Source organism: Gopherus evgoodei, chromosome 15 (assembly GCF_007399415.2).
Source record: "Gopherus evgoodei ecotype Sinaloan lineage chromosome 15, rGopEvg1_v1.p, whole genome shotgun sequence".
Lineage (NCBI taxonomy): Eukaryota > Metazoa > Chordata > Testudines > Testudinidae > Gopherus > Gopherus evgoodei.
The window spans coordinates 15,916,623-15,942,456 of record NC_044336.1 but is presented as its reverse complement, the minus strand read 5'-3'; the positions used below and the strand labels follow the sequence as shown (position 1 = coordinate 15,942,456).

The 25,834-nt window shown below is 46.3% G+C and overlaps 1 protein-coding gene across 2 annotated transcripts; it reads right to left on the bottom strand.

Moving 5' to 3' along the window:
• Window positions 1–629: 629 nt before the first annotated feature.
• On the bottom strand, window positions 630–25,251 carry LOC115635527 (CMRF35-like molecule 7). 2 transcript variants are annotated; one of them, XM_030534425.1, is made up of 7 exons: window positions 25,222–25,251; window positions 14,913–15,257; window positions 10,825–10,915; window positions 9,852–9,961; window positions 5,151–5,203; window positions 3,291–3,431; window positions 630–2,946 (listed from the first exon to the last, which is right to left on the bottom strand). In XM_030534425.1, exons 1-7 carry the CDS (start codon window positions 25,241–25,243, stop codon window positions 2,797–2,799), a joined length of 912 nt encoding a protein of 303 aa, XP_030390285.1. In that variant the 5' UTR covers window positions 25,244–25,251; the 3' UTR covers window positions 630–2,796. The 2 variants fall into 2 exon arrangements, with proteins under 2 accessions (XP_030390285.1, XP_030390283.1); XM_030534423.1 differs by lacking the exon at window positions 25,222–25,251 and adding an exon at window positions 19,100–19,284.
• Between the last annotated feature and the right edge of the window lie 583 nt (window positions 25,252–25,834).

The window sequence follows — 25,834 nt, the reverse complement described above, 5'->3', positions numbered from 1 at the left end:
GTAGAGGGAGATGGGTCTGGCTGCAGGGAGCTAGACACAAAGTACCTGAGTGAAGCAGGGCTGGGGAAAGGCAGAGTGCTGGGGAGCTCTAGCCTGGAAAGCCCCAGGTTGCAGCGTAGCATAAGGCCAACAGTTACTGGGGGTTGCAGAGGGCAGCCCAGGAGTAGGTTAAGACAGCAGGTCCAAACCCTCCCTGCCAGTGATGAGTAGGCTGATACTGCAGTCTGCCCCAGGGCGCAGGGGCTAGACAATGACTGGCAATAGCCTGATACTGTGGTGAGGTGGGAACGGTGGGTGGGGGTTCCCTGAGGAGGGGAGACCCTAAGACTGAGGGTTGACTGCTAGGGGCAGGTAAAAGGGCACTGGGTCTAGGGAGGGACATGGGGGCCAGAGGACAGGTGGCTCACCGGCCTGAAGAGGGTGCTCTGGAGCTGGAACTGAGCTAATTCCTGAGGACAACCAGCAGGAGGCACTGCAGGGGTGAGCCCACACGTCTACACTTACATAGTTCATTATTTGAATAAAATTGAATGCAATTGAATCATTTTTTGTGTCATTTCCTCTTTTGTGTTTTTTTTGGTAAATTATAAAAACTTTTGAGATTGCAGCTTTATTTTTGAAATGTTCTCTAACACTACTACATACTTCAACTCAAAGGGTGCAAAATACAAGTTTGCCTAGGGTGCCATTTTCCTGATGGTCAGTGCTGCTGTGGCTGGCCTGTGCTAGGTGACTCGGGCTAAGGAGCATAGCTATGGGGCTGTGTAATTATGGTATAAACATGTGGGCTCATGCTGTAGCCTGAGCTCTGGGACCCTCCCACCTTGCAGGGTCCTGGAACCCTGGCTCCTGCTCTAGCCCAAGCCTGAACACCCACAGTGCAGCTAAACAGACCCTTAGCCTGAGCCATGCGAGCCCAAGTCAGCTGGCACGGTTTTTAATTGCAGTGGAGACCAGTGGTTCTCAACCCGTGGCCCACAGGCTGCTTCTGGCCCAATCAGCTGTGGCCCATCTGACATCCTCAGCAGGGCTGTCCCTACCCATAAACAAAGTATGCAGCTGCTCCAGCCCAAGCCCCACCTCTTCCTGTGCCACACCAGCCCTGCCCCCACTCCACTCCTTCGCCAAAGCCTCTGCCCCTGGTCCGCCACTCCCCTTCCTCTGCTCCCCTGAGAACTGCAGCAGAGCCGTGCCTGCACTCACTGGCAAAGGAGAGTGCAGTAGCCAGGCCTCAGCCATGCCACCGGTGAGTGCTGGGGGTGGTTCCCCTCTGCCTCCCAAGTCAGCCCCACCCCTGATCCTTAGGGCCATACAAGTAGTATATATATTGTGTGGATGTGGCCCACATAGCACACAGAGAGCTGAATATGAGGCCCACAGTGGTAAATAGGTTGAGAACCACTGGTGTAGACATATCCACTGAGGCTTCAGCTCTCTGTGTATCTACATCACTAATTATTTCTATAAGGCAGCACTGATATTGTCCCTCCCCCTCAAGCATTCAAAAATCATGTGTAGGGCCTCAGCAACCATGAGATTGGTTTTAAAATCTCAAGAGTTTTTGTTCATTTAAAGATGCCTTTGGGGTTCTTTTTTCAATCTTCCACTTTTTGAAACCTAAGGGTGCACTTGGGTCACCTTTCAATTTTTTCTCTGCTGTGGGGTGGGCTAGAAACATATTGTTTCTTTTCTAAGGAAAGCTGAGATTCTCCCATCATCCCAAGAATCCAGGAGTTGAGGCTTTGAACAAAGCAGCGAACATTGTGAGACTTGCAGTAAAACCATGAGAGCTGGTAATATTGGCGCAGCCGAGCAGATCTGGTGGGAGCTGTGCAGGGAGGAGGGTTATCATGGAGGTGTTGGGCGACAGAGTTTAAAGAAGAGTGGAGCTCCTGTGGGCAAAATAGAGAGAAGGAGCCAATTCCCGACTCCCCACCACTCCAGCATCATGACTCAATGTGGGGTTACTGGAGGTGCTAGGGGGTGGATGGTACGAGGAACCCTAGTGGTGCACATGGTGGAGATGAGGCTAGAAAGTCTAGGGTGAGACCATTATCTCTCGTGTCTTTCATACAACACTTCTGTTCCTACACTCTAGAATGATATTGGTCTTGTGTTCAAATTCTTTACATGTGTCCCACGGGGTAGTTAGGATCAAAGACGAAGATGTCCAAAAAGAACATCTGGGAATGGGCTCTCAATCTTTTCATTATAACCTGTATAAAATGGGGGAATCCATGTGCCCTTCTTCTTCTCAGCCACTGTGGTAACATGGGATTGGGGGTAAAAAGATTCCATCACAATTAACTCCACGCTGGCCGGGGGAATGAAGGACAAAGCTGTTTCCTTCTGCCTTGTCTTCCCATTGTTATTTCCGCACCCTCCCTGAGGCTCTGTTCCCCATATCACCTCCAGCCAAAGAGTTGCCTCATCAGCCTGAGGTTCTGACCCCAGAACCAAGCTCCTTTGTACCAAGTGAGTTTTATGAGCAATTATGTGGCGCTGCAGCAGAGAGATGCCACAACGAGCACCAGAGGAATACCTCCGGCCCTTCAGGAACTGGAGCCACCAAGACTTTGTGCAGTTTCAAGCTAATGTTCAGGAAAGGAGAAGTACTTTGTAGTAGCCAGTACATTTCTGAAGACAATCGTGCTGGAAGTGGGACCTCCCCACCACATCTTGCTGCTGTCAGATTGCTCAGCTGAAGGAGGGCAGAGGGAATGCCAGTCTGGAAGTTTCATGGAACAGTAGGAAAATAAGGATGAGCTGCTAAATATCCAGTGAATAGGAAGGGCTTCAGCCTGCAGCTTTTCTCCCACACTTTGCATGATGACAAATCATGGGGGGACGGGGTGTGACTGAGTACATAGTGACGTAGGTGTCCTGCTGATCTGTGGCTGAGCAGTCCTGTGGACCAGAAAAAACTGCTTTTCTCTGTCCTGAAACCTGAAATAAGGACACCATGAATCAGAGAGAAGAAACGACAAGAAGAGAAGCTGGAGTAACTTGGAGCAGGCCCAGGCAGAAGACAAGCACCTTGCAAACCACAGCTGATTCCTCCAAGTGAATCCTGGCTTTAATTAGGTTGTGCCTGGGTGAAGGGTTCATGAGATGCTGCTACTGAACAGGGCTGGTTATTGGTAAGAAAGAGGAAGAGGGAAGGTTTTGCCCCTGAACTGGAGCAGATTCCCTTTTGGAACAGTGTCCTCCAGGCCTGGACGTGAGGGAGTCTCAGGATGGGGGAGTACAACCTCCAGCAGCAGTGTGCTGTCACTGGGTTTCCTTCCTACCTGACTCCTCTGCGGGATCATGCTCTCATACTCGGACGCCGGATCGGCTGAGCTGGGCAGGTGTTGCTCATTCATATAGATTGCCAGCTGGCCTGTGGCAGTAGGATCCGATACACTGAAGGGAGGCTTGTGCCCAGGATTCTGAAACAGACATGGGAGGTGCTCGGAGCAAACAGGAAACTCCAAGGGATCCCTCTTACCAAAATGCCACACTAAGGAGCTAGAGCGGTGGAGTTGGCAGGAAGTGACTCCTTCCCTGTACTGCCCTAAGCTGCAGCCATGTTAAAAATGGCGCCCTTTCTGTCTGAGTCTAAATAATGACCCCTCCCCCTTCACACCAGTTAATCAGCAGGGCTGGAAACTTCCTGCTAAAAGCACAAGTTTCTCTGAGGTGAGTGTGACCCAAGGAACTCTGGTGCCAAGTTCCAGAGGGCACTGGGGTTTACAGAGGGTTTACAAGGATCCCCTGGGTTAGATATATGCAAGATACTTCACTGACGGATGACATGTGACATCTCTGCTGAACTCCAGTTGCCCATTGGTCCTCAATCATTGCAAAATTGTGCGTGTGGATAATATTTAAGGAGTTATGTATCTATACAGAAATTGTTCTTAAGGTCTTGGAATTAAGGCAGGTCACCAGCAGGTGACACACCTCAGAGATGTTTCTTGCAGGCAGGAGGTAATAGATACCTATCTTCCTGTGTGTCAATTTGGATACTATGTATCATATGCTGCACACTGTGTGCCCATTTACACCCAGAGCTGGGGAGGACTGAGAAACTGTGAAGTCTACAAGCAAGGAAATCTACAGGAATAAACAAACAGCCGGGGGAGAGGAGTGTCCTGTTTATGAATAAAGACAAAAGATTGTCCCTTGGAGTACAAAGTGATACATTGGATCCTTCACCTGGGAGGCAAACTGACAGTGCGCTTGTCTCATGAAAGGGGAAAACAGCCAACCTGAGTGTAAGGTGCTGTACAGATTTAGGGTGAGCAACACTCTACGAGATATGAGAGCAGCTTGTTCATTAAATCTAGGCTCCAGACTGCGTTAGGATTTTGTTTTATATGTAACCGTTTGTTTTCAATATCTGCTGTAGTGAGGGGGGTTGACTCCCCACCGCCCCAGAGCGGGTCGAGCCCCGGCTAACCCTTGTAAACCTCCGTTTGCTGTTCTTTGAATTTCTCTGCTTTGTTAACTAAACGTCTCTAAGCCCTGTTTGTTCAATGGAGCGGTGACCTGAGGGGGAACTGGCCAGCTGGGGTGGGATGTTCTTTGGAAGTGGCAAATCTGTGAGCAGAAGTCTCCAGCGAATCAGGGGTTGGACACTCCAGGGAGATGCTTGGAGGGTTCAAGGTTTGGGGTGTACCTACTGCTAACCTGTAGCGGAATAGCAAGGCCTGTGGGGCCTAGAGGGGAGGGATTGTGTTGCCTGTGGCTGGTTGATTGGGGAGCTGCCCCATGACAGGCACAGACAGGCCTACCTCATGCTAAGGGCAGGGGTTAGCGAGATGCCCCACAATTCTGGGTACTGCTGGGAAGTGTCACACTGAGCTACAATAATAATTCCCGTGGCTGGTAGTGGTAGCATGTGCTTAACTTCTTATGTGAACCAGCCACTAGAGGGAGAGAGACACCTCCTGTGCTAGTGTAGATTGACTCTAGCCTATGACATTATACCTTTCCTAGGATGGATTTTAGTAGCACTAAGTGAATGGTGATGGTATGTCACCTTTTCAGGTGCTCAGTAATGTGTGAAATACTCTAATCTCAGAGAGCCACTGACAATCCACTATTCTATTCTGTATAAGTTATTGTACTGTGCTCATCACCAGCTACCCGACAGCCTATCTTACCGGGTTATAGAGATAGGCGTTCTTATCCTTTTGTCCTGGTGTGTCCTCAAGGGCTGAAAGAATCAGAAACAGGAAATAGATCAAGCTGCTGTAAAGTTATTTTTATTTTTGGCTAGGCCTTTCTAAGGCTCTTGTTGTGATAGTATCCTGCACCTAGGGTGACCAGATGTCCCGATTTTATAGAAACAGTCCCAATTTTTGGATCTTTTTATTTAATATAGTCTCCTATTACCCCATACCCCCGTCCTGATTTTTTACGTTTGCTGTCTGGTCATCTTACCTGCACCCTAGATGCAATGTCAGGGAAGCAAAGCCTTCCTAGGACCGAGTATTACTACAGTCTCCATCTGGGAGCTTTTGAAAAGGAATTTGTCAATCATTGGACTGTATGTGTATGTAACTCAGTGGGGGATTGTCCTGTGTCACGTGGACCCTGCTTTGTAGATCTAAATGAACCAGGTCAGCTTTTGAGGACAAACACAAACCCAGCCCTCTGGATCAGCTCTACAAGTGGTGCACAGATCCCTAGTGCTTTGCAGCACCCAGGGAAGGTGGTAGCATCAGCTCCTTGGTGGGCTATACTCCTACTCCCATGGCTCAGGAAGCCTTTCATCACCAACACCATGAGGTTAGGGCTCTGTGGATGTGTCTGGCAAGGAGAGACATCCCCAGAGTCTTTTTAGAGCTCTCCAAGTCTCTGGGGACTGTTTCCCTTTCAGGATTAGCAGTTTGGCGCAGAGTCTTGAAGTTATTTAGGCTCCTAATTTGTTAGAAATCTAATTCCTTTGAGGATCTGGAGTTTTCTGCTTTGAGAATTCATCTTTCATGCAGCATGCAAATGAGAGAGACAGAGAGCTACAGATGGGGAGTGGGGGTGAAAGGTCAGTAACATTTTTCTGTCTCTAACTGGCTGCTGCAGCGTTCCTGCTGATCTCATCCCAGAATTAGAAAAAAAGAGAACCCTGTGCTGTACCCCCACATAGGGGCTAACAGTGCAGTGTGGCTGCAGCTCAGATGAAGCTGAGAGGGAAGATTAGCATTGTCCAATAAAATGTGGTCTTCTAGACTTCATTTACATGCAAAAATTGCTCTGGTTTAAATTAAATCAGTTCAAAACCTGATTTAGATAAACCAGGGCAGACCTCTGGGTAGACTCGTATTTCAGTATGAGAATGACTTGCTTTAGTTTAGTTTAAGTGAATACGAAACTGGCTTAAATTAAATCCATATAAGCCGCACTTAAACTGAAATGAATAAATCATTGTGGAAAATGTGGAAATGACAGAGGTGCTTAATGACTTCTTTGTTTCGGTTTTCACTAAGAAGGTTAGTGCTGATTGGACATCTACCAGTGAATGCCAGTGAAAATGAGGTACGATCAGAAGAGACTAAAATGGGGAAAGAACAAGTTAAAAATTACTAGACAAATTAGATGACTTCAAGTCACCAGGGCCTGATGAAATGCATCCGAGAACACTCAAGGAGCTGACTGAGGAGATATCTGAGTCATTAGAAATTTTCTTCGAAAAGTCATGGAAGACAGGAGAGATTCCAGAAGACTGGAAAAGGGCAAATATTGTGCCAATCTATAAAAAGGGAAATAAAGACAATTCAGCGAATTACAGGCAGTCATCTTAACTTCTGAACTCGGAAAGATAATGGAGCAAATAATTAAGCAATCAATTTGCAAACATCTAGAAAATAATAAGGTGATAAGTAACAGTCAACATGGAATTGTCAAAAACAAATCATGTCAAACCAACCTGATAGCTTTCTTTGACAGGGAAACAAGCCTTGTGTATGGGGGAAAGTGGTAGATGTGGTATATCTTGACTTTAGTAAAGGTTTTGATAGTGTCTCACATGACCTTCTCATAAACAAACTAGGGAAATGCAACCTAGATGGAGCTACTATAAAGTGATGTGACAAAGTTCCTCCTCTACCTTGGTGGGTCCTGCGCTTATTGGCAGATTTGCTCACCTCAGTGATCTTCCCCACAGTCTGGATCAACTCTTCCTGTGTCTGATCAGCAGTTGGGAGGTTTGGGGGGAACCCAGGCCCGCCCTCTAATCCAGGTTCCAGCCCAGGGCCCTGTGGATTGTAGCTGTCTATAGTGCCTCCTGTAACAGCTGCATGACAGCTACAACTCCCTGGGCTACTTCCCCATGGCCTCCTCCAAACACTTTCTTTATCCTCACCACAGGACCTTTCTCCTGGAGTCTGATAACACTTGTACTCCTTAGTCCTCCAGCAGCACAGCCTCTCACTCTCAGCTCCTTGTGCCTCTTGCTCCCAGCTCCTCACACGCACTTCCTCTCCTCTAGCTTTCCCCTCCCTGACTGGAGTGAGCTCCTTTTTAAACCCAGGTGCCCTGATTAGCCTGACTTGATTGGCTGCAGGTGATCTAATCAGCCTGTCTGCCTTAATTGGTTCTAGCAGGTTCCTGATTACTCCAGTGCAGCCCCTGCTCTAGTCACTCAGAGAACAGAAAACTACTAAGCCAGTGACTAGCATATTTGCCCTCTATCAGACTCCTGTACCACACTAGCCTGGGTCTGTCACAGTGGGTGCAAAACTAGTTGGAAAAGAAGTTCCCAGAGAGTAGTTATCAGTGGTTCACAGTCATGCTGGAAGGGCATAACAAGTGGGGTCCCACAAGGATCAGTTCTGGGTCTGGTTCTGTTCAATATCTTCATCAATGATTTAGATAATGGCATAGAAAGTACACATAAAGTTTGCAGATGATACCAAGCTGGGAGGGGCTGCAAGTGCTTTGGAGAATAGGATTAAAATTCAAAAAGATCTGGACAAATTGGAGAAATGGTCTGAAGTAAATAGGATGAAATTCAATAAGGACAAATGCAAACTACTCCACTTAGGAAGGAAGAATCAGTTGCACACATACAAAATGAGAAATGACTGTCTAGGAAGGCGTCCTGCGGAAAGGGATCTGAGGGTCATAGAGGACCACAGCCTAAATATGAGTCAACAGCATAATGCTGTTGCAAAAAAAGCAAACATCATTCTGGGATCAACTATACTCATACAAAATGAGAAATGACTGTCTAGGAAGGCGTACAGCGGAAAGGGAGCTGAGGGTCATAGTGCACCACAACCTAATTATGAGTCAACACTGTAACGCTGTTGCAAAAAAAGCAAACATCATTCTGGGATGTATTAGCAGGAGTGTTGTAAGCAAGACACAAGAAGTAATTCTTTTGCTCTACTCTGTGCTGATTAGGCCTTGATTGGAATGTAGTGTCTGGTTCTTGATGCCAGATTAGTGGAAGGATAATCATGTGGACAAATTGGAGAGAGTCCAGAGAAAAGTGACAAAAATGATTAAAGGTCTAGAGAACATGATCTATGAGGGAAGATTGAAAAAAAATGGGTTTGTTTAGTCTGGAAAAGAGAAGACTGAGAGGGGACATGATACCAGTTTTCAAGTAAGAAAAAGGTTGTTAAAAGGAGGAGGAAGAAAAATTATTGTTCTTAACCTCTGAGGACAGAGCAAGACGCAATGGGCTTAAATTGCAGCAATGTTGGTTTAGGTTGGGCATTAGGAAAAAATTCCTAACTGTGAGTGTGGTTAAGCACTGGAATAAATTGCCTAGGGAGGTGGTGGAGTCTTCATCATTGGAGGTTTCTAAGAGCAGGTTAGACGAACATCTGTCAGGGATGGTTTAGATAATCTTTAGTCTCGCCATGAGTGCAGGGGACTGAACTAGATGACCTCTTCAGGCCCCTTCCAATTCTCTGGTTCTATGATTGTGTTATTTGTATTATTGTAGGGTCTAGAAGCGCCAGTCATGGCTGAGGACCCCTGCTGTGCTAGGTGCTCTACAAACACAGAACAAGGAGACCCAAAGTACAATCTAAGTAGAAGACGAGGGACAACAGATGGGTTCTGATAGACAGGGGAGCACCAGGAAACTCTGACAATAGTTGCCGACATGGTAGGCCACGGTCTCCACACACCAGCAGCCTTATAAATAAAGAATAAAATAAATGTCTACAGAGACTTTGCTCCAGTTTAGCTCAATCATTTCTTGACCCAATTTTAAGATAAACTGGTGCAGCTTTGTTTGGTTTACTCTTTTTGCTGAGGCAGTGATTGCACCCCTTCTGGCAGAGGGGAAGGAGGAAAAGACTTTGTCAACTGTTTCCCTGTTATTAGTACCCATCAGACCCTGGCAAGCCCAGCTTGAAAGTCACAGGATTACCAGAACCTGAGACAGCATGGGGCTTGTGGGTAGATAGCTTTGCAGGAAAAACTGAGAATCCCTACAGGCCAGAGGAGCAGTTCTTACGAGCAGCTGATGAAATCAAGAGGAGTTTATTTCTGTGTTTCTTTTGCTGAGTGTTAATGAATCTTATTTAACTGATTTCTACTTGGTCAAATACAACTGGCTTGTTTGCTTTTTAACTAGCCTGCTGCTGTATCGAGCCTGAGCTAGGTACCTGCTCCATCACTGTGGCTGGGGCTGGGTGTGCCGTGGGGATCTGCCAGTTTGAATGGCCATGTGACCTGCTGCATGGAGTAACTGACTAAGTACATAGGAATTTATAGAGTGTCTGTTTTGTGCTGTTATTTTGGTGACAGGGACAGTATGGTCCTTAGGAAGGAAGCAAAATAATTGGGCTGCACCATCTGGAGAATGAAGTGATACTTACTTGCAAAACTGATCAGAGAATTTTTACCTTTTCTCCTCCTCTGCGATGCTCTTTTAAACTTTACAGCAATGAACAAAATCAAAAGTAGAACCAGCAGGATGGATGGGATCAGGATGTAGAGGTCAAGGTTTGGTATACTAGGCAAAAGAGAAGAGAATGTTTGTTTCTACTCTTAACGGTCACACTTTGTTATATAAAGATTAGACATAGATCTTGCTCCCCTCTCAAGTTGTTGGAAGGGGTGGGTAAGTATTAGCCAACCCCTATTTGTTTTTTACAACTGGGAAACTGAGGCACAAGTACAGTGACTTGCGTCAAAGAAGCACATTGAGTCAGTTGCAGAGCTGAGTCTGACACCTTGTGACGTTGGATTTCAGCATCAAACTGAATAAACAGAAACCATTCAGCAAAGGAAAATTTGGCAATCTAAAGCAGTTCCAGCTTTCCTCTCTGCACAGCTGGGTTTAAACGTGTGCTAGGGCCTAGGTCTTTAAAGACATTTAGATGTCTAACTCCCCCTGACCTCAATGAGCATTAAGCACCTAAATATATCAGAGGATCTGGGCCCAGGTGACCGGAGACATGAGTTTGCTGGCTTCAGTATAGTGCCTAACAAAGGTCTGAGCTCAGCAAAAACCTAAAGAGTGCGACAGCAGTGAGTGCGATACAGTATAATGCAATGGAATTCACCTTCCAGGGCAGAAAATAGTTTGCAGGACAGAAAGGACTGTAGAACAGCAGGACTGTCTGGCTCTGACTTAGATGATAAATGCCCCTGTCTCAACTCATGAACTCAGCTAAAAATCCTTTTCTTCAATGCCTCTGATGTGCAGAGACCTGAGAGTTCTAGAATCCTCCATCTGCGTGAGTTTGACTTAAAGCCTTGGCCTCTGTAGGGATTGTAGCCTGGACTTTGAGCACAGTGTAGAAACCCCAAACCTGCCCTAGAGTTGGTGAAAGGAGACCTCACAGTGCCTCTAGCATGAGTTTGGGCACTCACCCGACAAGAACATCTACTTCAGGAAGAGTCCATGAGGAGGTGGCAACAGTCAGGTCCTTTTCTGGTGTCATCGGTGGTGAGGTAGGAACAGCTTCAAATGAAAGCAAACAGAGCTGTATTACCAAGCCCTTGTTCATTGATTTCGTGTTCGAGCCGGCACCTGTCTTCATGGTGGCTGGGCTATTAAAGCTCCTTGACGTGTGTACTAGCTAGGCTATTCCAAGCGGAGAAAGGCAGTGTGGTGTTGTGTTAACACAGTAGCTGTAATTCTGTATCCTAGGCCTGGTCTACACTAGGGGGCGAGGGTCGATGTAAGATATGCAACTTCAGCTACGGGAATAGTGTAGCTGAAGTCGAAGTATCTTATTTCGACTTACCTCCTGTCCTCACGGCACGGGATGCACAGCCGCGGCTCCCCCTATTGACTCCGCTACTGCTGCTCACCCTGGTGAAGATCCGGAGTCGACGGGAGCACGTTTGGGGATCGATATATCGAGTCTAGATGCAACGTGATATATCGATCCCCAATAAAACGATTGCTACCCGCTGATCCAGCAGGTAGTGTAGACATATTCCTACTTCAACTGCTGATGGCCCCCAGTGACATAATGGATATATAGAGATATAGATATAGATAGATACACACACACACAGCATGAAAATGTGGGAGTTGTCCTACCAACTCTAAGAAGCTAATTAAGAGAAAAAACTTTTGTAGTGACAATCAAGATAGCCCAGTACAGACAGTTGGACAAGAGGTGTGAAAATACTTAACATGAGGAAATAGATTCAATGTTTGAGCCATTCCACACATTGAATCTATTTCCCCATTTTAAGTATTCTCACACTTCTTGTCCAACTGTCTGTACTGGGCTATCTTGATTGTCACTACAAAAGCTTTTTTTCTCTTACTTCATTAGCCTCTTAGAGTTGGTAGGACAACTCCCACTTTTTCATGCTCTCTGTATATGTATATATATCTCCTCGCTATATTTTCCATTCTATGCATCCTATAGATATAGGCGGTAGACCACGAAAGCTTATGCTCAAATAAATTTGTTAGTCTTTAAGGTGCCACAAGTACTCCTGTTCTTTTTGCAGATATAGACTAACACGGCTGCTACTCGATGACTTAATTATCCATAAGAAGGTTGAATCCTGCTAGACTCTCAACCTCAATGCCTTGTGATAGTGAGTTCCATGGGTTAATTATGCATTATGGAGACTACATTCCCCTCTTATCAGACATAGATTTGTTGCCTTTAAAATGCATTGTTCTCCTGATGATTTTGCTGTCTCTTCTCTCCTCTTTGCTGTATCTTAGAGCGCTGGAGTATTTTATTATGGTCCATTTCTTAGTCACTGCTCAAGGAATAGGGTTAGCAATGAAAAACCAGACAAGCTTTCACTGAGGGAAAAGATACTATGGTGAAAGGAAATTCCTGCAGACAGGCCCTGGCTTCTCCTCTCTTTCCCTCTGCACCTACATCTCAGTTCATGTTCTTCTTCACTCCATTCTGACACCCACTGGCAGAAATTGCACTGATCACTGTAGGGCTGAATGGCCACCTCTATTTATTTTATAACCTACCTAACACAGAGCTCAGGAATATCTCGGTCCTACCTTCTCAGGGCTTGTCTACATCACAAAGTTGCAGCGCTGGTGAGGGGGTTACAGCGCTGCAACTTAGGAGGTGTACACATCTGCAGGGCATCACCAGCGCTGCAACTCCCTGTTTGCAGCGCTGGCCGTACTCCCGTTTTGTCTCGGGTGTAGAGGATCCAGCGCTGGTGATCCAGCGCTGGTAATCAAGTGTAGACACTTACCAGCGCTTTTCTTGACCTCCGTGGAATAAGCAGGTATCCCAGCATACCTGAGGAAGCCTCTGGTAATCAAGCTGGTCTCCTTCCCCGGTTTGCTCTTGCGTTCCCCGAACCCCGAGCAAGCAGGTCTCCTTTCCTGCGGTTTGCAGGGTGGTTCGGGGAACGTGAGAGCAAACCGCGGCGAAGCTGGTCTCCTTCCCCGGTTTGCTCTCGCGTTCCCCGAACCCCCCTTGAAGCCGCCCAACAGCACTGCAGTGTGGCCACATCTAACACCACTTGCAGCGCTGGTTGCTGTAAGTGTGGCCACTCTGCAGCGCTGGTCCTATACAGCTGTACTAATACAGCTGTAACAACCAGCGCTGCAAAATTTTAGATGTAGACATACCCTCAGTGGATGACTTTAACAATTGTCAATGTGAGACTAGCTAATAACAAATAGTGAAGAATTCCTGTAAAATGTGACTTCTGGGACTAACAAGCATCGCTGTTAAAAGTCATGACACTTTTTTAGGATTGATGACTTTTGTTGTAAGTGTCCAGGAGACAGCCAAATATTCATGAATAATGACCCTGTCATTCATAGCAAAGTCTCTTTTTACCCCCCTTACTTTGCACAAAGCTTTTCAAATCAGTGGCATTTAAAACTACTCGCTTATCTCACCTCCGTCCCACCTCTCTGGGCCAGTCTTGATCCTGGGTCTAACTGTTCATCTGATTCCACAGTCCTCACTCAGGCATACTCTGCATGAATTTCTATGGGAGTTTTGCCCGAGTAAGAACTGGAAGATGTAATGTGAGGCTGCATGCTCCAGCATTAATTCTTTCTCCTGCATGGGGGACGGGATGGGGGGGAAATCAGACAGTTGTGTGGGAAAACCTAGGAAACAAGCGGGAGTTTCTCAAGGTTGTGAAGGGGGTGACGGAAGATTAGCAGAGTTGGATAGTTCATGTCTGGATAAGACCCCCTCTATTCACCAAATACGTGCCCTTGGTCAAGACAAGACAAGAGCCACTTGTGACCCAGGGAGCCCCTCAATGCCATCTGGCACAGGGCACCACAGGCCATAATTCATGTCAGGCAAGACACACTCATTGCCCCAACACACTGTTGCTAGAATCTGTCTCTGAACAGTTTCATATATAGTATCCTACGCAAACTGGTAACAAGCTGCTCATTAATATTATTGCGTGCTGGAGGTATGGGCAGTGTATAAAGAACTATAGACGTGCTGGAAAATATGTTCTTCAAAGGTGGTTTGCAACTCGTGCATAAACCCGGCCTGTCCCAGACAAAGAAATGTTGGTTGTGTCTCCAATCTGAACTAAGCTAGGTGATACCTCAGAGGACAATGGAAAATACATCTACATATAAGGAAAACAATGCACCATCAAGCTTAACAAGGGACTGCTGGGGGCAGAGGGTGGAGACAGCAATCCAACAATCATGAGTGTGGATGGAGCCTGCACCCCCAGGGATGGATGCCTTCCTACCACTTGAAACAGAGACTATAGACTTTGGGAAATATAAGCAGAAAGCCATTTTGGCATCCGTCACTCATGGGACACAAGAGGCCAGAGCTCTGGTAATGGGACAAAGGTGGCTCCTTCACCCAAGGGGGCTGATGTCTCTGGGAACTGACTATAGATGAGAAACCTGCTTAGACCAAGATTGCAACTTGCTGAATTAAGTTTCAGTCGCTAGAAAGCGTGTTTTTGTTTTGTGTGACTTGTGTCTTCTGTTCTTCCTTATATCGCCTACATATCTGCTTTTTGTTAATAAAGCTGCTCTGGTTTTATTACAAATAAGGGTTGTGTATCAAACTGAGAGGTGAAATCCTCAGCTAAACTAACAGGCTGGCACATGTTCTGTCTCTTTGGAGCCAACAAAGGCAATAACTTTTCTGTGAGTGTCCAGTGAGAGGGCCTGGCAGCCACTGGGGAGCATGGAGCCCAGCCTGCGGGGTTCTCAGTAGCGGGGTGATTAGCGTCGCGGCACTGGGAAGAGGCCAGGCAGTGCTGGGCAAAAGGCGCTGCGGGGAGCCGCAGAGGGGCTCGATGGCAGGTCTGGGAGCAGCCCCCGCCCTCCGGCCCCTTGCAGCCCCAGGCTGGGCCCTGCGCAGAGCGGGCTGCGGCATTTGGCCCCACCCGGGTTACAGCAGATCTGCCGGTCTAGACACCTGCCCCCCTTTCCCGGCCCAGTGCCCCCCGGCCCTGCCCCGACCCCGGCAGCCCCGACACTGCTAGGGGGCAGCGCTGGGATTTACCTGGGGAGACGGTGAGTTCCACAGTGTCCCTGAGATCAGGCCCAGTTCTTTCTACCCCGCAGTGGTACGTGCCAGCATCTGCCAGTGTCAGGTTCTCCACGGTCACGGTGAATGTGCGCTGGGTGCGTTCGTCTCGGACGGAGACTCTGCCCCGTGTCACCTCCACCTCCGACCCATCGGTCTCGACGATGTGAAGCCCACCAGAACAGAACAAACCTATCAAGCCTCCTTCCCGGCACCAGAACTTTGGATAATCCTCATAGCCCGCCCAGTACCGGCACCGCACAGCCACCGACCCGCCCGCGGGGCCGTGTACTGCCCCGGGGCCCGTCACCGCCCAGCAGCCTGCGAGGAACAGAGACAGTGAGGCCCAGGTGACCTGCCCTCATGTGCCCGGGGATGCAGGGGAGGAAGAGTGATGCTTCAGCATTTTGCAGGGCGGACAGGGGGATCAGAGTCTGCAGCTTCCAGGTTCACCTGTCCCAAAACCTGACTTTTTAAATCTGTGCAAAGGGACCAAGAGCAATTGCCCCTCCCCACCGGGGCTGCGTGGGAGCAGGTGAATGGGGCAGGAAAAATTCTATTTCAAAACAATATTTGGATTTTCCGTGTGGGAAAATTGAACATTGAAAGACAAGTTCAATTTCAAACTGACTTTTCAAAATGAAACTCTCTTTTTTTCATTTTCATCTAAGATGTCATTTTGTTTTGGTTTTCCATTTCAGGTTCATAGTTTGGGGGTTCTTCCCCTCTTTCTCCGCCTCCCCCAATGCTCCACTGTGATGCTCCAACATGCATACATCTCAGCAATGTATATCTGACTAGCTTAGCACTTTCTAAAATACAGTTTGGAAGGTGTTAGTTAAAAAGAGCTCGCTAGCTTGATCTAACATAATACCTATCAAAGCCAGTCTAGACAAGGGGTGAGAAAAGTGCCACCCCTCTATCCTGCAAATATTGACCCATGTGCTTCCTTTTAAGTGCAGGAGAACTCCTTTTGGTTTCATTGGCACTCATGCTTAGAGTAAATCAGTAGGATCAATCATGTTTTTCAAATTAAGTATGTGGAAGTGTTTCTAGGATTAGGCCCTACTTTGGTATTGTTTGGTTCACTTTTGTTACAGTTATTTATTTATTTAATTTGAAAAAGCAGCCTTTGAAAGTTGCTTGAAAGATACTTTGACGGTAAGGGCCATATCAGCAACTAGGTAGACAAAACACAGCCTAGAAAACTAATTACATCAAATACTTGATGGTGTCCCTTATATCAAGGTTTCAGTATGGCTTACCTTATCCCATCCTATTTTTGCATGCTTGTCACCAGAGCCAGTCAAATAGTTTGTTGTGAATATTTGTCACAAATTCTGGCTATCTTTTCGTCGAGTAGTTATCAGTGAATAAGGTTTTCCATTATTTAACTGTCTCTGCTGATAATGTTCTGAATAATTTTCCTCTTCAGCCAAAATTTTCCTGGGTTTGTGTGAGACCAGAGACGATGTTTTTTGTGCAAAATCTCATCAGCGATTTTTAGTTCAGTCATTTTGAAAATACATTTTCCCCCATTTAAAAAAGTATTTGAGGGCTATTTAGGGGGCCTGTATCTAGTTCAGAAAGAGTACATTGAACATTTGAAACTTTCAGGAGGCATAAACCTGACTGTCTGACGCCCTCTAGTCTGAAATCCCTTTTGTTGTAGAGAGACACACAAAAGAACCTCCTAACCTATGAAGAATGGGGACTCAATTCACCATTGCCCGGCACCTCCTCTAGTCATTTCCACCAATGCAAAGCGAGTGTAAAATGCTGCCATTCTGAGATTGTCACATTTGACAGCCACTTTGCATTGATGTAAATGACTACACAAGGTGTGAGATATGGTGAGTCAGGTCTTTCATTCCATGCACGTGTGGTGGGAACTTTTGGAGTAAAAGCTGCAATATTTAACTGTTGCAGATGGTTAATATCTTCAGTATTTCCAACCCTCAGGACTAGTCTACACTGGGAACATACATTGGCATAGCTACACCGCTCAGGAGTATGAAAAATCCACACCCTGAGAGAAGTAGCTATGCGAACCTCGTCCCCTGTGTAGACAGAGCTAGGTCAATGGAAGAATTCTTCTGTCAACCTAGACACCACCTCTTAGGGAGGTGGATTACCTGCACCAATGTGAGGGTTCCTCCCGTTGGCATAGGCAGTGTCTATAGTGAAGTGCTACAGCGGCATAGCTGTGACACAATAACAATTTAAGTATAGATATACCCAAGTGTAATCAAAAGTCATGAGTCAACATCCCCCCTGCCTCAATAATGAGATTGGCTTAAAAGTCATGAAGGTTGTTTTTTTTTAAAGTAATTAATGTGTGTTTGTTTTTCTTTGCCTTTTAGATTTTGAGTCTTTAGGTTGCACTTGGATCATGTTTTCAAGCTTTTTCTCTACAACTATGACAGATAGAAACATTTTTTAAATGAAAGCTGAAACTCTCCCCAAATCACAGGTATCTAGGAACTGGAGTGTTAAGAAAAAACACCAACTATTGAGAGAATTGCAATAAAACTGCAATAAATAGCAACACCGCAATCACCTAATGTAGACAGGGTGCACCAGTGCAAACCGTGTCTACATTAGGGGTTTGCTCCCGTGAGCTCACTCCTGGTGGCCCTCACCCTGGAGCTTCAGTTTGTTCTTAGCTCCATATTGTGGTGAAGTCCTGTTCCCCAAACCAGAGGCCTTGTCTCATCAGTGACTGATCAATCTTTCCCAGCTCTTATCTCTTTAGGGCCCTTTTCTGGCTATAGGCCCTTTCAATAACTATTCCATTTTGTGTGTGTGTGTGTGTGTGTGTGCGTGTGCGTGCACGTGCGCGTGCTACATAGATAAATGATCACACACCAGGAACTTTAGCCACTGGTGCTGAATGTCCTCAATAACCAGGCAGGGGGAAGCAGTGCACTATTACCTACACACTGATTCAGCTAGTTCCTACTATAATGTGATGCCGCAAAATGTACCAGGTTGGGATGCCACACCTACTGCAGAACTCATCCACAGTGTGATGTTGTCTCATAGAAAGTCTGAAAAGTTCCAAACTGTACTATTTGGTGCACTTTTGCAAACATTCTTTGAAAGATGTTCAGACTCTACAGTGACCAAACCCATTTTCTATAGCTAGAAATAATCACACCCTATAGAATTAGTTAGAACTATCACATGGGTAGTGCCCCATATGGTCAAGGTTACAACATGACTTTAATTATAACGTCTTGTTTTCATATGTTCATAGCTGGAATTCATCTTATAGGAACATTGGAATAACCACACTGGATGAGAGCCAACATCCAGTATTCTGTCTCCAACAGTGGCCAGGGACATGCGCTTAAGAGAAAAGTGTGAGAACCTGCAGTGTGCAGATGTGGGACAATCTGCCCCCCACACCAGTCTCTTCCTGATCTGGAATAGCTAGACATCGCCTTAAGCCCAGAAGTGTGTGCTTTCTTTTCTTGTTCAAAATTTTGGTTGATGCTAATTTTGATAACTGCATATTCTCAATATCCATCTAAATCTCCAATCCCTTTTAGAATCTGGCTACATTTTTAGCCTCAATATTTGTTGCAAATAATATTGGCTGCAAATGCTGGCAATGTTTTCATCAAATAATTGTAATGAATATTGTTTGCTGTTCTTTGTCCAGCTGTGCTGAGAAGGTTCTGAAAAATTCTCCTTTTCAGCTGAAATGTCCTTGTTTTGTCTTCATAGAAAACTTTCTCCCCACAGACACAGCTTCTGTGCTGAAATCTTTACTGTCCTGCCCACTTTGTAAGTTCTATCTCCTGGGTGAGTTAGAACCACAGCAAGAGCACAGCTGAGACTTTCAAGCTCTGTTGGTAAAGCTGGCAAACCCCGTGCAAACCCAATATTTACATTGTATTTCTAAAAGCAGCAAAGAGTCCTGTGGCACCTTATAGACTAACAGACATTTTGGAGCATGAGCTTTCATGGGTGAATACCCACTTCATCGGATGCACCGACAAAGTGGGTATTCACCCACGAAAGCTCATGCTCCAAAATGTCTGTTAGTCTATAAGGTGCCACAGGACTCTTTGCTGCTTTAACAGATCCAGACTAACACGGCTACCCCTCTGATAATTGTATTTCTAGTGAGCCACAAAAAACCATGTCATTCTCACCTGGGAAAAGAATCCAAAGTAAAACAGAAAAAATCCTCATGGTCCTGGTTCCCTTGGTGGGTGAATCTCTCCTCTGGTAGATCTGGGTTCTCCAGGAGATCGCAGGGACCCTCTTCCTTTTGTGAGAGTTGAAAATGAAATGATAAGACTCACTGACCAGTTCTATGATGTCAAGTTTCTAGATGTGTCAGCCATCCCACGTCCCTCGGAAAAGGCTGCTTTTTCACTGTAGAAAGAAGTTGCCCAACCTGCATTCTCCGATGATTGGTGTTTGCTTCTTTTTTTTAAAAAAGGAGAAGCATGATTAAAGGAAGTGTCATATCTATAAGAGAAAAGCTGGGCCACAGTTCCCATAATTTGAAGGTTTCTGAAAGGTTTTTCTGAGTGCCATGCTAAGACTTTGTCTACACTGCAGTTTAGCGGCGGACATAGCTACAGTGATTGCAGCTGAACTGGTGCAAACCCAGGACTGCCAACTTCAAGCATTCAAAAATCACATGTTTTTTTAAGAAACAACACCTTTTGGGATCTTTGTTTTTGTCTTCTGGCTTAGGACCTTTATGAGGCACGTCTGTGATTGTTTCAAACTTTTCTCCACAACCATAAGGACTAAAAACATACTTTTCTTTTAAAGCAAAGCTGAGATTCTCTAGTAATCACATGGCTCCAGGAGCTAGGTGCTTAAAGACAAGCACTAAATATCATGACACTTGTGATAAAATCACAGGAGTTGGCATCATACAAACTGCTAGTGTAGATCTGCTGCACCAGTGAAAATCATGTCCACAGTAGGGGTTCTGCTCCCTTAAGTTTCTTCCTTGTGGTCTTTTCTCTGGACCTTTAGGATGATTTTAAGCACATTCTAAGGCAAAGACCTGTTCCCCAGACCAGAGTCCTTGTCTCTTCAAAGCTGAGCATTCTTTCCTGTCTCCAATTTCCCTTGTGACCCTCCTGGCTATTGGTGTATTCTAGTGCCTGGAAGCAGGGGTGAAAGGTCACCTTAGAATCTGGGGATGCAATGGTTGCTTAAAGTCATCTTTGCCACCCCACCCCTGGGCTGCACCTCCTGGAGGCAGAGCACAGAATTTCACCTGTCCTGGTCAGAGGTGGTGGTGTGAGGCTCGGGGATAAGTTCTCCCTGGCAAGCGAGAGAGGAGCTGACACCAACAGAGGCAGAGAATTCACCTCAACCCCTGCCTCCCATCAGCTCCCCAGCAGGATTGTAGCAAGGAGCCACCTTCACTTCCTGACTGTTCAGAAGGGAGGATTTTCTGCAGTTTGGTTGCAGGATTATCCTTCCTTACATAAGTCAGTGCAAGGCTGGTTCTGGCTTCCTGCCTACACAGGCAAAAGGCAATTTGAACATGGAAAGACCTTCTATATAGAGGCTGAGGAGGCAGTGAAGAGATGAAACTGCGGCTTCGGGGGAGCTGTAGAGCTGGCAAAGGAAACTGTGAGCAAATGCAATGCTGGAATTGCTGCTGCTAGTTGATCTATGAGCCTGAGGTGTCACTGTGGATTAGACTTTTCTCCCCAGGTCAGAGGCTTTATTTCCTCACTTGGAAAAATGCCTTCTGCCCTGTACTAGCAATATGCGGTCAGGTTATCTGTCTAATCTAGCTGTCTACAGACAATAGAGAAAGACTTCCTGTGGAGGCAGGAAATGACTAGTTAGTCAGACTTTTAAATATTCAGCTGTGCAGAGCTAAATTATAAAATGTATCCTGTATATAATCTCTCCTCTGCCCCCCAAACAAATCATCAAAAAACAGTTTCCAAGAACTGGTGGGAGGTTGTGGTTTCCCAAATCCTTAATAATAATAAGTAAACACATTTCTGAGCTTTTAGGTGTTGCAACTAATGGTTTCAAGTATCAGAGGAGTAGCTGTGTTAGTCTGGATCTGTAAAAGCAGCAAAGAGTCCTGTGGCACCTTATAGACAAACAGGCGTATTGGAGCATGAGCTTTCGTGGGTGAATACCTGCTTCGTCGTATGCATGTAGTGGAAATTTCCAGGGGCAGGTATTGTGACAGACCCAGGCCAATGGGGTGCAGGAGTCTGGTAGAGGGCAAATATACTTGTCACTGAGTGAGTAGTTTTCTGTTCCCTAAGTGACCAGAGCAGGGACTGCACTAGAGTAGTCAGGAACTTGCTAGAACCAATGAAGACAGACAGGCTGATTAGATCACCTGCAGCCAATCAAGGCAGGCTAATCAGGGCACCTGGGTTTAAAAAGGAGCTCACTCCAGTCAGGCGAGGAGGAGCCAGAGGAGAGGAAGTGTGTGTGAGGAGCTGGGAGCAAGAGGCACAAGGAGCTGAGAGTGAGAGGCTGTGCTGCTGGAGGACTAAGGAGTACAAGCATTATCAGACACCAGGAGGAAGGTCCTGTGGTGAGGATAAAGAAGGTGTTTGGAGGAGGCCATGGGGAAGTAGCCCAGGGAATTGTAGCTGTCATGCAGCTTTTACAAGAGGCACTATAAAGAGCTGCAATCCACAGGGTCCTGGGCTGGAACCCAGAGTAGAGGGCGGGCCCGGGTTCCCCCCAAACCTCTCGACTCCTGATCAGACACAGGAGGAGTTGATCCAGACTGTGGGGAAGATCACTGAGGTGAGCAAATCTGCCAATAAGCGCAGGACCCACCAAGGTAGAGAAGGAACTTAGTCACAGTATATATATGCAAGCAAGAAGCAGGCTAGAGATAGCGAGGTTAGTTCAGTCAGGGAGGATGAGGCCCTCTTCTAGCAGTTGAGGTGTGGAAACCAAGGGAGGAGAAACTGCTTTTGTAGTTGGCAAGCCATTCACAGTCTTTGTTTAATCCTGAGCTGATGATGTCAAATTTGCAGATGAACTGGAGCTTGGCAGTTTCTCTTTGAAGTCTGGTCCTGAAGTTTTTTTTTGCTGCAGGATGGCTACCTTTAGATCTGCTATTGTGTTTCCAGGGGGATTGAAGTATTCTCCTACAGGTTTTTGTATATTGCCATTCCTAATATCTGATTTGTGTCCATTTATCCTTTTCCGTAGAGATTGTCCAGTTTGGCCAATGTACATAACAGAAGGGCATTGCTGCCATATGATGGCATATATTACATCAGTGGATGTGCAGGTGAATGAACCGGTGATGGCGTGGCTGATCTGGTTAGGTCCTGTGATGGTGTCGCTGGTGTAGATATGTGGGCAGGGTTGGCATCAAGGTTTGTTGCATGGATTGGTTCCTGAGTTAGAGTTACTATGGTGCAGTGGGCAGTTACTGGTGAGAATATGCTTCAGGTTGGCAGGTTGTCTGTGGGCGAGGACTGGCCTGCCACCCAAGGCCTGTGAAAGCGAGGGATCATTGTCCAAAATGGGTTGTAGGTCCCTGATGATGTGTTGGAGGGGTTTTAGCTGGGGACTGTATGTGATGGCCAATGGAGTTCTCTTGGTTTCTTTTTTGGATTTGTCTTGCAGTAGGAGGCTTCTGGGTACACGTCTGGCTCTGTTGATCTGTTTCCTTACTTCCTTTTGCAAGTATTGTAGTTTTTGAGAATGCTTGGTGAAGATTTTGTAGGTGTTGGTCTCTGTCTCAGCGGTTGGAGCAGAGTCCAGATTTTAAAAGTGGAGTCCAGATTTACATGTAACCCTTCTGCCCCTCTGAGTTGGCCGCAACAAGGGCCGGGTTCAGTATCCAGGGGTTCCGTTTTAATAACACCATGCATAACCGGCTCAAGCCCCCACCCAGTGACCTGGGACACTTACATACCACACCCTCCTGGGCACCTCTAGGAGGCAATACTTCCCCTCTCGCAAGCACGGAGTCTGAGTGTAGCAAAATCCTTTTAATAAAGGAAGGAAACAATGCGGCATTCCATTGGAGAAACACCATAAACAGGATTATAACACAAACCATAAACAAAACCCACCTCCAAGTACATCTGGCAATGTCCTTTTCCCCTTAAGGTCTTACCCCAAAGTCCAACAACCCAAAAGTCTCTGGTCAGTGCCACCCCAGAATTCAAGAGTTTATCTGCAGAGTTTTACTCCCCCAGCCTGGGTGGAAATGGCTGGGGAGTCCACACAGGATGTTAACGGGCACCTTTCCGTGGAGTTTTGCTGCAGCCTTCACCACAACCCACTCCACCACAGCAGCTGTGCCGCTCCTCCAGCTGTCCCTGCAAACCACTTCACTCCATTCACTGTTCCATGGGCTGCTCCAACACGCTGCAAACTGCTCCGCTCTGCCAGCTGCTTAACGATAGGTCTTCAGGCTCCCCCCCTGCTTAACACAGCACTCAGTGATCTCAGCTCAGCCCCTTCAGTGATTTCAGCTCTTAGTAGGGGAGCCCTGGTGCTGGTGCACCATTGGCCCAACATGAATTCAGCTCAGCAGTCTCTAGATGGACTCCTAATGGAATCAAAATTAGCTCTACTCTTTAACATTGGAGAGAGGAGGATGAGCAATTGGTGTTCCAGGCCCTCAAAAGGGGCCCATACCCATCAGGCGCGCGCACACACACACACCAATCCCCAACCTCTCTCCATTCATGGGGTTTTGGAACCCATGTCCCATGTTTAGCAAGTACCACCCAACTGAGGTTGAGTCATCTCTGTCACAAAGCAGTCCCACAGCTCCCCATTCACACAATCAGGGTGACAAACTTTTTTTTCCTCCTGCCCCAATAACAAAGAAATTGGGGATCCCAGAGCTGTGAAAATAATCATCCCAGTCTGCTGTGGACTTATGCGAAGTGGGGGGTGGATGCCAATGCAAATACTCGAAATCTCTTTCCACACTCTTTGAAATTTTTGAAATTCTTTCCACACTCTCTACAATTCACCACCAGATGTCAGGGTAGCACTCATCCTGACTCTGCTTATATACACCTAGCTAAGTAAGATGAGAATCTTACCGATGCATACATTTTGAGTTCAGAAAGGACCCTGGGGATCATCTACTCTGAGCTCTTGCACAGCACAGGTCAGAGGATTTCACCCAGTGATTCCTGCATCCAGCCAAGTAACTTCTGGTTGAATGAGGGCATACTTTTTAGAGCAGTGGTTCTCATCCAGGGGTACATGTACCCAAGGAGATATGCAAAAGCTTTCCAGGGGGTACAGCCATTCATCTAGATATTTGCCTAGTTTTACAACAGGCTACATAAAAAGCACTAGCAAAGTCGGTACAAATTAAAATTTCATAGAGACAATGGCCTCTTTATACTGCTCTATATACTATAGACTGAAATGTATGTACAATATTTATATTCCAATTGATTTATTTTATAATTATATGATACAAATGAGAAAGTCAGTAATTTGTCAGGAATAGTGTGCTGGGACACTTTTATATTTTTATGTCTGATTTTGTAAGCAAGTAGTTTTTAAATGAGGTGTAACTTGGGATACGCAAGACAAATCAGACTCCTGAAAGGGGTACAGTAGTCAGGAAAGGTTGAGAGCCACTGTTTTAGAGGGAGATCCGTTCTGGTTTAAAGCCCTCACTCCAATGACTAGGTTGTTTCAATAGTTGATTATCATCACTGTTAAAAATCTGTACCTTATTTCCAAGTTCAATTTGTCTAGGTTCAACTTCCAGCTATTGGATCTCATCAAGCCTTTGACCGTTAGATTAAACACCTCTGCAGCATCAGACATCTTCTCCTTTTGTAGGAGTTCCCTGTGCAGTGCAAGATGGTATAATTTTGGGTTTACCTTTCAAAGGGGGTGTAACTGGGCAGTTCCTTAGCTGAGCCTTCTCGTATACAGCTGATCTCAGCATCTGTGTGAAGCTGCAGCTGGATGTGGCCCTACCTGTGTGCTGGTAAAAGTGTCAGACCAGGAGCATGTCTGCAGCTTGTCACGGCATTACGGGGGGAGTGGGAGCCCAGGCTGGTGGGTTGGGGAGCTCAGTGGTACCCCAAATCCAGGGGAGAACCCATCACAATGAGCCTTTGCCAATAATTTTGCTTTGAGATCTATCATTTAGCCAGTTTTTAAATCTTTTAATGAGTCTTACATGCCCTATTTCCTGAAGTCCTCAAAGTCTTCTTCCTAATAATACCCACCAATCCTAGAAGCAAGAAGAACCTGAAGGGGGAACTTAATTCCTTCCAGTTCCACTCACACCCAGTGTCCATTTCAGGCTCACCTGGAAACAGCAGCTCATTCATTATCAGGATCCTCGTTATTGCTCTGGTTCTCAGTAGGAGACTCACTGCAAGTGACTCTCTCTCCAAACAATCCTGCTTCTGGGCATTAGAAGGCGCAAGCACATCCCTGCATTCTACACTGATAACCTGAGTCATGTTGTCCAGTACTGAAATGAAGAAATAGCTGAGAGATCAGGACCCTGTTTCCTTCCAAGAAGGCTTGTACAGTATGTGCAGAAGGGTGCGAGGTGGCTGCTATTTTAGTTGTTGTGGTAGTATTGTCAGTTTCAGTGAAATTCAGCTGCTTTTTATAAAGTAATAACCAACTATACTGGCATGACAGCATCAGGGCTATGGGAAGTCATGGGACTGGAAACAAAATAATCCCATGATGCACTTAGTGAACTTTTGAATGTTGCTATTTTTGCTGGTTTCTCTTCAGCTCAAACTTTCACGTTCAGGAAATGGTGATGGTTGGCTGCTGTTTGAACACTGTATCCCAGGGCTGTGTGTGCTGGGGACAGGCTGTGGGGTAGAGCACCTGTCATAGCTATTTCCTGACAAGAGTCATTAGCGTCTCCATACTGCACTCGCCCGGCCTGGCCTGTTCTC

Excerpts from the sequence above, each read along its gene's own strand:
- LOC115635527 (XM_030534423.1), bottom strand. The coding sequence starts at position 19,139 with ATGAGGATTTTTTCTGTTTTACTTTGGATTCTTTTCCCAG. Across the intron at positions 10,916-14,912 it reads GGAACTCACCGTCTCCCCAG|CTGTTCCTACCTCACCACCG; the intron begins GTAAATCCCAGC and ends TTTCATTTGAAG. Across the intron at positions 2,947-3,290 it reads TGATCCCGCAGAGGAGTCAG|GTTTCAGGACAGAGAAAAGC; the intron begins GTAGGAAGGAAA and ends TCCTTATTTCAG.